Source organism: Bos javanicus, chromosome 19 (assembly GCF_032452875.1).
Source record: "Bos javanicus breed banteng chromosome 19, ARS-OSU_banteng_1.0, whole genome shotgun sequence".
Taxonomy (NCBI): domain Eukaryota; kingdom Metazoa; phylum Chordata; class Mammalia; order Artiodactyla; family Bovidae; genus Bos; species Bos javanicus.
Window position 1 is genome coordinate 47,422,411 of NC_083886.1, and position 12,569 is coordinate 47,434,979.

Sequence of the window (12,569 nt, forward strand, 5' to 3'; positions counted from 1 at the left end):
TTCCTTTCCATTATGGCTTATCGCAGGATGCTGAATAGAACTCCCTGTGTCATACAGAAGGACCTTGTTGTTTATCCATTCTACATATACTAGTTTGCATCTGCTAATCCCAAACTCCCAATCCATCCCTCCCCCTCACCCTCTTGGTAACCTCAAGTCTGGTCTCTGTGTCTGTGCGTCTGTCCTGTCTGAGTCTGTCTCTGTTTTGTAGACGGGCTCATTTGTGCCATATTTTAGATCCCACATACAAATGATATACAGTATTTGTCTCTCTCTGACTGACTTCACTTAGTACGAAAATCTCTAGTTGCATCCATGTGGCTACAAATGGCAATATTTCCTTCTTTTTGTGGCTGAATTCTGTTCTCACATCTTTATTCATTTGTCAATGGACATTGAGGTTGTTCCCACATTTTGGCAATCATGAGTAGTGCTGCTGTGAACACAGGCCTGCTGGGTCATATGGCGACTCTTATCTGTAGACTTTTTGTTGATGGCCACTGTAACTGGAGTGAGGTGAAACTGCGTGTGGTTTTTGACTTGCATTTCTCTAATAATTAGCGATGTTGAGCACCTTTTCACATGCTTTTTGGCCATCCTTGTCTTCTTTAGGGAAATGTCTTTTTAGATCATCTGCCTAATTTTTGACTGAGTTATTTGCTTTTTTGATACTGAGTTGTATGAGCTGTGAGTATATTTCAGAACAATGCACTGCTTTGATCCGGGCTCCGTTGCATCGTGCTTTCTGGTACACCTGCAGCGCTGCCCACAGCAGCTGCCACCTCGAGGGTCCTCATCAGTCACTGGCAAAGGGGAGGAGTGTGTCCGGCTCAAAGCTGGCTGGCTGGGGACCTGGGCCCTCCCCGTGTCTCCTCCAGCCTCTCTTTCCACACTTTGATCTGCAGTCTGGCAAAGTGCACATGCACAGTGACTGACAATCCCACTTCCAGGAGACACGGTGCATATGTGAAATGATGTGAGTACAAGGGTATTCAACACTTTCCACACAGCATTGTCTGTGAGAGCAAAAGATTGGAACAACCTAAATATCTACCCACAGGGGAGTAGATACATTTTGGTACATCTGCTGTGATGGGAAAGCAAGCAGCCTCAACAAGCAGTGAGGGAGCTGTGTAGGGACAATGCAAGGTATTAAACCTAAACACCAGAGTGCGAAGCATGTGGATACTGTTGCCATATGTATGCATATATGTACACGTATATGTATTTTTTTCTCTACTCACACATATAGGTTTGCATGTGTGGGCTATTCCTAGAAGGGTACACAAAAAACCCACAATGGTCACTGCTTCTGGAGAGGGGGCCTGGGGGGCTGGCTGGCAGGTGACTAGGATGCTGCAGCTTAGCTGTTGGGAAGCCATGAAGCCGTCATAGCCACCATGGCTCCCTCCCTCCCAAGGCCAGCGGGCGTCACCCGACCCAGCTCTCCTCCTTAGCCTGCCCGCTCTTCTCTTACAGATCGAAACCCACAAGCTGACCTTCCGCGAGAACGCCAAAGCCAAGACCGACCACGGGGCGGAGATCGTGTACAAGTCACCGGTGGTGTCGGGGGACACTTCCCCCCGGCACCTCAGCAACGTGTCCTCCACCGGCAGCATCGACATGGTGGACTCGCCGCAGCTCGCCACCCTCGCTGACGAGGTGTCCGCCTCCCTGGCCAAGCAGGGTTTGTGATCAGGCCCCGGGGCGGTCAATAATCGTGGAGAGAAGAGAGTGAGAGTGTGGGAAAAAAAAGAATAATGCTCTGGCCCTTCGCCCTCTGCCCTCCCCCAGCTGCTCCTCACAGATCGGTTCCTCGGTTAATCACTAACCTGCTTGTCGCTCAGCTCTGGCTCGGGGCTTCCAAATCAGTGACCGGAACAGAGCCAAGTTCAGCTTCCCAAATTGATGGGTGGGCCAGTCCTAATAAAGTATTTTTAAAAACACTCCAAAAGAGGGCCCCACCCAGAATTTCCTTGGGCAGTTACTTTGATTCTTTTTTTTTCCCCCTCTGAGTGGAAGAGAGAGAAGGGAGGCTCTGAAAGCTGCTTCCGGGGGCTCTCCAGGCCTGGGGGCGGGGGTGCCCCATTCTGGGGGTGTCCCCGAGGCAGCAGTGGCAACAAGGGACTTGAAACTCGGCACATGGGTGGAGCCACAGGCGCACGGGGCCGCCTTTGGAGCCGGACGGGGTGGGCGGGGCGGGGCAGGGGGCGGGGCGGGAAGCCGAGGGGCCTGTGCGGGGCGGGGACGCTGGGGCCTGCCTGGAGGGCAGCGGGCTGGGCACAGCCTCCACCACCCGCCGCAGCCTCGGGCCAAGCGGCGTCCCGTTCTTGGCGGCTCGGGGTCGGCGGAGGCCTACCCTCTGCGGGGAGAAGGGACGGGGCAGGAGAAGGAAGGTGATGGGAAGGACGTCGTGTGGGTAACCTCCTTGGAAAAGACCACCGAGCGCTGGCCTCTTCCTTGCTTCTCGCAGGGTGGGTGGGGGGTCCTGAGCTGAGGGGCTTCGCTCCGCCCCCTAGAAACCCCGTTTTATTGAGTTCTGAAGGTGGGAACTACAGCCGCGTTTTTGGCCACCTCACAGATCTGGGACTTAGGGCTAACCAGTTCTCTTTGTAAGGACTTGTGCCTCTTGGGAGCACCTGCCTGTTCCCAAGCCTGGGCCTCCGGTCCTAAACCTCTCCTCCTTCCCACGGCCATGCAGCCCTGCGTCTGCCCCCACCACGCCTGTGTGTCTGCCGTGCGGAGCCTGGTCACTGCCTGTCCCCTCACTACGTCATGCTGTCCCGAGTTCGCCTCGCCACCCACCCCTTCTCGGTAATGGACATTGTTCCGATGGGGCGACACCTGCTCTATACCAAGGGGGAAGTCAAGGAGGGCGAGGTCCAGACACCGGGACCTCCATCTCTCTGAGTTATAGGCATCCAGCTGTGTCCCTCACAATGGCCCCCACCACCGTACTCAGTTCCCTGCCCCCACCGCCATCAGAGTCGCAAGCCAGGGTGGGGTTCGCAGTGACCCTGGATGTTCATGCCTTGTCTGGGCCCAGTCCCCGTCCAGTGCTGAGCTGGCAGCAGGCTGGCCGTCCCGGATGCCAGAGATGGCACTGGGGCAGGCGGGCAAGACCACGCCCGCGTTGTCCCCCACTTCTGCCCCAGCTTGTGACTGCCAGCCTCTTGGAGCCCAGGCGTTGCTCGATCCCAAGTCTGTGTCATCAGCCCTCTGCACCCCCAAAAGTGAAACGTGCCCCCTCGGAACTGGTTCTTCCCCCCGACCCAGCGGGAAGCAGGGTGGTCTGTCGTGGAGCAGCTGAACATATACATAGATGTCGCCCTCCCCTCCCCGTCCACACCCTGTCGCCTTGTAGTCTGATTTGTCTGTTTATGCTTGGATTCACCAGAGTGACTATGATAGTGAAAAGAAAAAAAAAAAGGACGCATGTATCTTGAAATGCTTGTAAAGAGGTTTCTAACCTGCCCTCGCGGGAGTCCCAGGTGTCTCTCACCCCACAGCGGGGACTTGGATCCAGAAGGCCCATGTGGCTCTCCCAGTTGATGAAAGATTTCCATCAGCATCGGGGACCCCACAGAGACCAGATCCTGACACTGGGGAACTCAGCTGTGAACACCTGAAGCCCGGGAGAGGACAGCAGCTCCGGTACCCCCTCCCTGACCCGGGGCTCCCTTCTGTCAGGCAGAGAGCATGTGTCTTGTGGTGAAGATGGTCCAGGAGAAGCCCCATAGCAGCCCCAAAGAGAGGGTCAGACAGCTCCCCACATCACGAATGCCCACTGGGGCAAGGTCTGCAGCCCACCCCTCAGCTCCAAGCTCTCCCTCAGGAAGGATGGTCCAGCCACCCACCCACGGCCCCTACAGCCACAGCAGGGCCTGGAACGAACGATTGGCCCCAGGGGCCCCAGCTTCCTGACGCGGTGACAAGTCAGAAGACACTTGCCAACCCTCTTCTGCCACGGGGACAAGGGAAGCCGCCTTTGTCAAAATCTGCTGTTTAAAGAAACTCTCTGCCTCGGTCGAGGTCTGCCACTTGTGGTGTGGGGACGGTCAAAGGCAACCCTGTGGGGCTGGGAGGGTCGGAGTCCAGGGCCGGCTGCTCCCTTTGCAATCAGAGTGCTGCACGCTAGGGATCACGTGGGCCCCAAACGTCCCCCCGCGAGGCTCGGTCCTCCGAGTCCCAGCTGGTCTTGGAAGGGTTCTGAGGAAGGAGGAAACATGGTGTCAAGATGTGAGATGTGGCCCCTCCTTACTGCCACCGATTTTGGCTGCATTCCTTGCACCCCTCCTTGCAGTCTCGTGTCTGGCTTTCCAAGTACTTCCTTCCCAGAGGGCTCTGGAATCGCCTGTGTTGGGATCAGCCTGAAGATGGTGGTTTAGGTGATCAGGTCAGTTGCTGGCAGGGAGTCTGCAAAGGGATGTTGGCTTGTAAGCTTAAATGAGGACAATCCCCCCAGAGCTGGCACACCCCCACCCGTTTCCTCCAGAATCGGTGTCCCTCATCCACCTGGTCCCCTCAAGCTCTCCACTCACTTTATCAATAATTCCATTTAAATTGACTTCAGTGGTGAGACCGTTATCCTGTTTGCGATTGCTTGTTGTGTTCAAGGGGGGAGGGGGGAGGAACCTGTAAGATAGTTAAACCACTGGGCAAAGGGGTGCAGTAGTCCGAAGCCTAGTAACTCTTTTCTTCGTGATTTCAACCGTGGGTGCCAGCAGTCCCTTGGGATTTCGCCTTTCCACTGACAGGTGCCGCAGGCTGCCAGCTAGTTCTCCTTCCCGGCCAGGTGGTGAGGTTTGTGGAGGAATCGAGATACGGTTGCTCTGTCCTGCTGCCCTTTTGCAGGGTCCTGAGATCACAATCCTGCCTCCCAAAGCCGCTTTGAGGCATCCTTTCCTCAAAGTTTTTGGTACCTCCGTGTCACCATTCCCACCAGCTCCAGACACACAGCCCGTACTTCTAACAGTTGCTAAGATCTCGTCACCCTTTGATCTCTGTCCTCCGAGGACAGCAGAGACAGGCAGGGATGAAGGCAGAGGTGGAGGTCATCGGCTTGTCCTCTCTACAGAAATGTGGCTTCAAGAAACTTCTGGTTTCAGTTTTGAAAAGGGTTTACCCTGGGCACCGACACTGTCTCACCTCCTACCGGACTGAGCCCCGTGAATTTGCAGTGTGGGGCAGGACAATTTCTGGCACTTGCAAGTCCCATGATTTCTTTGTTAATTTTGAGGGTGGGGGGAGGGACATGAGACCATCTTAGCTTAGCTTCCTGTCTGTGAATGTCCATATCGTGTATTGTGTGTTTTAACAAATGATTTACACTGACTGTTGCTGTAAAAGTGAATTTGGAAAATAAAGTTATTACTCTGATTAAATAAGGCCTTTGTGTATGGATTTAAAGGACCAGAAAATGATGTTACAATTTCTAAGTCCCTTCCCAGCCTTTGGGAACTTAGCTCAGGAAATGACAATACTGTTGAAACCTGGATGTGAGGATTTACCAGCTGGCTCTGGGGCCCTGAAGGTGAAAGGACTCTCAGACTTGTTCATTTCCAGTTGATTTTCTCATTCTGGTGCTGGCAAACCATCCTGGTCCAACTCAAAAGGCAATAAATACCCTTGTGGCTCAGTTCTCAAGGCTCAGCCTGTAAAAGACCCAAACCACTGTATTCAGACCTGAGACGGCAGGGGTAGCTCTGCGAGATCTCTTGATCCCTGGAAATGAGCGGAGAGGCCTGGGGCTGAAGCAGGACACTGACTGGGCCAGTCAGTGGAATGAGGGGCTCTGGTTCCTTCCGGGATCAGAGCTGCTCTCCTCTGAGCCTCATCTCAGGTGGAGAGTGCTAGATCTCAATTAGGGATCCCAAGGAGCCCCTGGTGAGACTACAGACAAAAAGAAAAGCAGAGCAGAACCCATTGTGTTAATTATTGTTCCTTAGTGATTATGTCAAGGTCATAATGTTCAGGCCTTTGATTTTTTCACACAGTTTCAAAAGAAATTATCACTTTTCTCAGCTTTTCCTGACATGCTTTAGCCACTGCAGACAGAAGCTTAAGTACAGCAGATCTTCACCGCCAACTACAGAAGCAGCAACAGGGCAGCCAAAGAGAAATGTTACTTCAGAACTGGGGTAAAAAAAAGACAAAAAAAAAAAAATATATATATATATAAAACACTCAGGCAGCTTCACTGGCTGTGTCCACCTGATTGCTGTGAAAAGGCAAAAAGGAAGCAGCGAGAGAACCAGGCCCGCCCACTTATCTTCTACAAAGAAAATCGAAACTTTTCTTCTTTCCGCAGAAGAAAGCTGCTGAGAACCAGCTCAGGCTCTGTGCAAAGTATATTAAATCCTCAGTGATCTCAACCCCAGAGGTCCAAAGTGAGATGTGAAATCTCCACTAGAGAGCAATTTTTCTTCTTCATAATTTTATTATTTTTGGCTGTGCTGGGTCTTCATTGTGCATAGGCTCACTGCAGCGGCTTCTCTTGCTGCAGAGCACTGGCTCCAGGGTGCTGCTCAGGCTTCAGCAGTTGTGGTGCACGGGCTTAGTTGACACTTGGCATGTGGGATCTTCCCAGATCAAGAATGAACCCATTTCTCCTGCATCGGCAGGTGGATTCTTTGTCACTGATCCACCTGGGAATCCTAGAGAGCAATTTAGAGTAGATTAAAAAAATAAAAAAGCCACACTGCCAGCTGGCCTCACTAGAGGTAGACCATTAAAGCCTGAGTATAGAAACGAAGAGCCTGCGCACCACAATGGAGACCCAGCACAGCCCAAAAAAAAAAAAAAAAAAAGAACTTAAAAAAAGAAAAGCAATGGGTCAACTACTTACATCCAACAAACACCACCTTTCCTCCTGACATCTCTTACCCCCCACACCCACGAAAACCCACATCCCCTCTCTGGTGATCGTCAGAGGAGCCCGCCTGAGCCCAGAAGATGGCATGGAGCCTTCCCAAGGTTCGGCGCCAGTCAGAGCACCTCCCCCAGCAGGGCAGGTCCTTACCACCACCACTACCACGTCCAGTGACAAGAAAGGCCTGGCATACTACGTTCTGTAACTTTTTTTTATTATTTTTTTCAATTTTTCCTTCCTTTTTTTTTTTTTTAAGCACTAGTCTGTGCTTTGCGAACAGAATCAAGACATTAACAAAGATCAGCTTCTCTGAAGAAAAGCATTTCTATAGAACAAAGACAGCTACATGTTTCGCTGCCAATACACAGCTCAAAGCAGGAAAAGAAAATATTTACAAAATACAAGTTTTTTTTTTCCATTTTTGATTTTGTTTTTTTTTTTTTTACAATGCTAAAAGGGTTATTCAGAATTTTCAACCTTATAAATAGAAGAAGCACTTTATGCATAGGGATATGGTGCATTATTGTTTTTTTAAAGAAACAATGACAAACCCTTTAACTTGCAAACAGAATCAAAAAAAAAAAATCACTAATGTTGAAAATTGTGAAAAAACCCCAACATTAAGCAGTTTGTCTACTATTTTTATACGATTACAAAATGGCGCAAAAAAAAAAAAAAAAAGTCCTTATTGCCCCCCTTTTGGTGATGTGATCATAGATGAGACAGGCACACGGTTAACCCAGGGGGTGACGGGGAGTGACGGGAACCACAGCAAGGACCAGACAGTGTTCCACAGGCAAAGGAGCTCGAGAGAGGAGGGGCAGACAGACACCAACAAGGAACTGGACTGGCGGAGGAGGGGGATACGACCAAATGACTCCGAATGACCCCATCAGTGAAAACGATTACAGAGGGGCAATGGCTGCTCATTTCCCAGCCTCCCTAGAGTCAGAGGAGCGGGAAGACCCTACACCTTCACAGACCAGGGTAAGTGGGAAAAACATTCCAAGGGGAAGGACCACGTGTGGGTGTGCGTCTGGTGTGGGGGAGCAGATGAGGGGATTGGGAAGGATAGGGACCCGAGCAGCTGCAGCCAGGTTACTGCAGTTAAGGAGTCAAGACAGGGATGACTGAACGCAGAGGAAACCCTGGTAGTCTCCAAGATCTGGGGGACAAGGGGAAGCCATTCTGTCAGCTGAGGGCTGAGTGGGAACAGCTGGCAGGGCCAGTCAAGAGGCTCTGGTTGGGGTGCTCCAGCACAGTCGACCAAGGGGACCCAGCTGGGGGGGCCACAGCTAAGCCAAGCCACAGAGGGGCGGGCCAGCGAGAGCCCAGAGCACACTGCTCTCCCCAACCCTCACCTCAGGGGGCGACACTGAGCTGGAGAGTCCTTCCCCTCTGCCCACCTGGCTGTCCCACCCTGCCCACTGGGGCGAAGGAGAGGGGTGACCATCCGACATGGCTAAGTCCAGTGATTCAACAGTGCAGAGGAGGTGCCAGGCTCAGGCCAGCAGGCTCTTATCCTGAACTTCTGTTTGCCAACTGGAGGAAGTGCTCAGGCGTGTGACAAGAAAACATGGAAACCAAAACAGAACAAAAATCAAAACAAGAAAGAAAAATACCAAAGTAGAATCTAAATTCCTTAAATTCACTAAAAACTGTGAAAATTTTCGGCATATGATGTTTGAATATCAAACACAGAGATTTCTGAAGCTTTAATGCCATAGTCAGTGAGTCTGCTTAGGTTCTCATATCCCACTCATCTGTGAGTTGGACGCTGAGCTGTGACTGTGGCCGTCAGATGCCGACTCTTGAGGGGAACGACAGGAGGCGAGGTGGGCGCCACCTCTGTCTCCCGGCCAGTCTTGCTGCCCGAGGTGCGCCGAGTGCAGCGGGACGCCCGTTCCTGTGCATCCAGTTGGTCCTCACTCTCCGCCTGGGGGCTGTACGCCAGGGGGAAGGTCCGCCGCTCCCACGGCTGGACGGACTGTGGGCAGACAAGACGCCATGGTGAGGCCCGGCCCCAGGTCTGTGAGCTCTGGGGCAGGTTTAGGGACGATTCTGAGAGAGGGCACCCTTATAACAAGGGCCAGTGTTCTATGGCACCTTCAGAAGGTCAACGTCAAGTAGAGTCCCTTGTCCCCTTCAAACTGGGGATTGGGGGGGGGGGTGGTCCATAAAATGAAGGTCCATCTTGAGCAGGTACTGTCCCCCCAACTGCCCCATCTGCCACCCCCAATACCATAGAAAGGTGTTGCTGCTCACCTGCTCGTCCAGCCCCAGCTCTGGTGTGGAACAGCGCGTGTCTTCGCTGGCCAGGTGTCGGAGGGTGTCCCGAGCCACGGGAGTGAGGGGGGCCGAGTGCAGCTCTGGGCTAATAGGGCTCCTGGGGGACTGCCCATGGGAGAACTCCGACAAGGAGTGACTGCTGCTGACGTCCGGGGAGGCGGGCTGGGGGGTGGAGGGGTTGGCACTTCCCAGTTGGGGTGTTGTCCGTCCATCTGATGACCGGTAAGACCTGCACCCCAAGAAGAACAATCTGAGTGCCTGGTGACAGGGAGTTTCTTGTATATTCGTTTTGGGGGTTGGGGAGGTGGCAGGCTTTTGTCATGCCAAAAAAAGCCAAAAAAGGTGGCATGTCATGTCATGCATGACAAAAGCCTCCTGACCAGCAGAGCTGAGGCAGACAGACACCAGCAGTTCGCGCCTTGGAACCACAAACCCTCGCTTCCCCTGTCACTACACACAGGGGCAGGCACATGCTATGGGCAAAAAGCAAAAAAGAGCCCAGACCCTTCTGCTTGAGAGCCCTGAGGGCTGCTCACTGTAATACTAAAGGAGAGGGCAGGACAGTTCTCCAGAGTCAAGCGGGACCACAGAGCTGTGCACACTCCACCGTCCACAGAAGGTGAGCTGGTCCGGAGGCCTCCAAAGCTCCTCCGACCGTATCACCACACCCCTGATCGGCCTCCAACTTCCCAGATGGCCTACTCCTGGAGTTGGGAGACCACCAGAGTTTGGCATAACTGGACAGTAACCACTCAGCGAGGACCCAGCCTTTGACTACTTATACCCGCACTGGTCCCAACAAACATCAAGGAACTTGTGCATTCTCCACCACTGCCAGTGAGGAATACGAAGAGCAACTAAGTGACAACCCACGGACACAGCTCGGGCCCGAGCTCCCCGCCGACCCTCCCTCCACAGGCCCTGGGGCCCTGCGCCTGCCCCATCACCTGCTGCCTCGCCGCTGAGGTGGCACACTCGTGGTCCACAGCCACCGAGCCCTCTCCATCTCCTCACATTTGGCATGCAGAGCGGCGAAGGCTGCGTCAGACAGGTCCTCGATCTGCAAAAGAGCACCTTTGTGGACCCCCCTTTCTGCCAGGAAGTCATGTTTAAGTGGGGGTAGATCAGTTCTAGAAGCAGCACACCGCTGCCTCCCACCCCGCCCCCGTATACTAGGCTCTTCCTGGTAAGGACAAGAATACAAGGAAGCCTGCACTGGACACCCACAGGTCTTGAAGTATCTGCAGTGTGTGCGCTCTTCTAAGAGGACCGAACATGCCATTACCTCCTCGTTCTCCTCGTCAGGACTCCCCTTCAGAGACCGAAGATCAACCTCCCGCCAGCTGCAAGACGAAGAAGGCAGAATTGTGAGAATGCAGGCAGTCAGGCCAGAAAAGCACATGCGCGAGGGAACGCGTGCTCACCACCTGCTCTCACTGGGCCTTCTCAGCCCTGGGGCACTCTTTCCATCAGAGGCCTCACACTCGATGCCCACAAGGGCCAGAACAGGGAAAGTGGGCTGAGGGCGGGAGCAGAGCTGGGGGACCGACAAACTCAAGCAGAAGAACCTGTTTCAAGGGGACCAACGCTACTCAGCACCAACTGGTTGCTATCACATGGGGATGCATAGACAGGGTTGCCCAAATTTTTGACTTGTCAACAAACACTAGAAATAAAAATTCCTATGTGAAATCTTGCTTTGACACTGACAACATATTTAGTATTTTAAAACACATCTGTATGCATCAAACAGCCAGTTTGTGGCCTGTGGTCTGGCTGGCACACATATAATGAAGAAAATTATATATAGAAATAATTTCACTCTGATCCCTTCTCTTAATGATAAAAGCCAAGGCTAGGCCCCACAACCCAGTGACTAGGGGACAGGGAGACCAAAGAGCAGAGCCGATCGTGCAGGGCTTCTACCTGGGGGTAAGGATTTCCTTGTACTGGAGCTTCTCTACACGGGTGGTTGCAGCGACAGACATTGGGATGACAATGTTGTTAATATCGAAGGAGCTCTCTCCCCTTCTCCTCCTTACTGGCTGCTGTAAGACAAAGGCAAGTTTAAAAGGGAGGAACAATTCTACACATATCAAATCCTAAACCTGAGATTTAAAACAGGATCACTAATAACCAGGCATCTGGGTCCCTGGAGAGGGCCCAAGGAGGGATGACAGCAACTGCCTGCACTGTGGGGATGGTCTCCCACCAGCAATGTGCTTAGGAGAAATACCAGGTGGGGCCTGAGGAGGACCTTCCCTTCACAAGTCTCACTGGCCACCCTCTTTATTCATGTGCTCACGTGAAGAGAGACCTCTACTCAGTTTCACAGAGGTATCCTGGCACCTTGAGACAACTGCCACAGTTTATAGACTCCTCCATACATCTTTAACAACACCCCCCCCAAAACCTCCTGTTTCCCCCCATTTATCTCTATGACACAGACCAACAGTGGAAAAAGCAATGCTTAAGCCTAGAGGTAACTCTCTGGACTAAAAAGATGAATTCTTCCATCCTGAAAGATGCCCCATGGGAGGCTGAGCTCAGTGGATCTGCTAACTTTGGTTGCCATGAAAGCACTTCCTTCTCGCAGATCTGAACTCTTCAGCTGAATCTGTGCCCACCATCTGCTGAACCCTTATGTGATTTCCCCTTTCTGGCTATTATTCTTAGGGAAAAAGCTAAGAGCGTTCTAGGTATATCAATGGAGAGGAGTGGAAGGAAATGGATGAAGAGGCCTTGGCTGTAGAGCTCACACTCCTGAAAAAAGAAGATTCGTTCCTACAGAAAGTTAAGATCAAACTCCTGGAAAAGAACACTTAGTAAGGATCCAGTATTAGGGAGCAGGGGCGGGGCCTTCTGCAGCAGCTGGGAGACCAGAGGAGCAATCGAGCAGGGAGCCAAGGGGCATGGTTTCTTAGATGGAGGCGCAAGTCCGAGAGCTGCCTGTGCCCAGATAGCAAACACCCTGCCCTGAAACAGAGACTGGCAACTGAGCTGTGAGGACAGAGGCAAACAGTGGATGACAAACACGCTGCCATGGTGACAATACACCTGCCACCACCTTAGAGGCTGCGTCCAGACCCAAACCACCAGCGCGGCCAGCCCAGACCCAAAGCACCAGCGCGGCCAGCCCAGGCCCAAAGCACCAGTGCGGCCAGCCCAGGGGGAGGGGTCAGTGAGGGGCGTCCAGACCCAAAGCACCAGCGCGGCCAGCCCAGGCCCAAAGCACCAGCGCGGCCAGCCCAGGCCCAAAGCACCAGCGCGGCCAGCCCAGGCCCAAAGCACCAGTGCGGCCAGCCCAGACTCAAAGCACCAGTGCGGCCAGCCCAGGCCCAGACCACCAGCGCGGCCAGCCCAGAGGGAAGGGGTCAGGGAGGGGGGTGGGGCGAGAGGCTGTTTCCCT

General features: G+C 53.0%; 2 protein-coding genes across 27 annotated transcripts in view; one reads left to right on the plus strand and one right to left on the minus strand.

Moving 5' to 3' along the window:
- Positions 1–5,387, plus strand: part of MAPT (microtubule associated protein tau) — a 122,877-nt gene extending 117,490 nt beyond the window's left edge. For all 22 annotated transcript variants that reach the window (XM_061392228.1, XM_061392209.1, XM_061392212.1 and 19 more), the window contains one exon: positions 1,480–5,387. In XM_061392228.1, the coding sequence (XP_061248212.1) occupies positions 1,480–1,695 (216 nt within the window). In that variant the 3' untranslated portion in view covers positions 1,696–5,387. The remainder of the gene's footprint in view (positions 1–1,479) is intronic.
- Positions 5,388–7,068: 1,681 nt separating this feature from the next.
- KANSL1 (KAT8 regulatory NSL complex subunit 1) overlaps positions 7,069–12,569 on the minus strand; it is a 174,057-nt gene continuing 168,556 nt past the window's right edge. For all 5 annotated transcript variants that reach the window (XM_061392207.1, XM_061392208.1, XM_061392203.1 and 2 more), the window contains 5 exons: positions 11,087–11,208; positions 10,446–10,503; positions 10,108–10,220; positions 9,137–9,389; positions 7,069–8,858 (listed from right to left, as the gene is read on the minus strand). In XM_061392207.1, the coding sequence (XP_061248191.1) occupies positions 8,631–8,858; positions 9,137–9,389; positions 10,108–10,220; positions 10,446–10,503; positions 11,087–11,208 (774 nt within the window). In that variant the 3' untranslated portion in view covers positions 7,069–8,630. The remainder of the gene's footprint in view (positions 8,859–9,136; positions 9,390–10,107; positions 10,221–10,445; positions 10,504–11,086; positions 11,209–12,569) is intronic.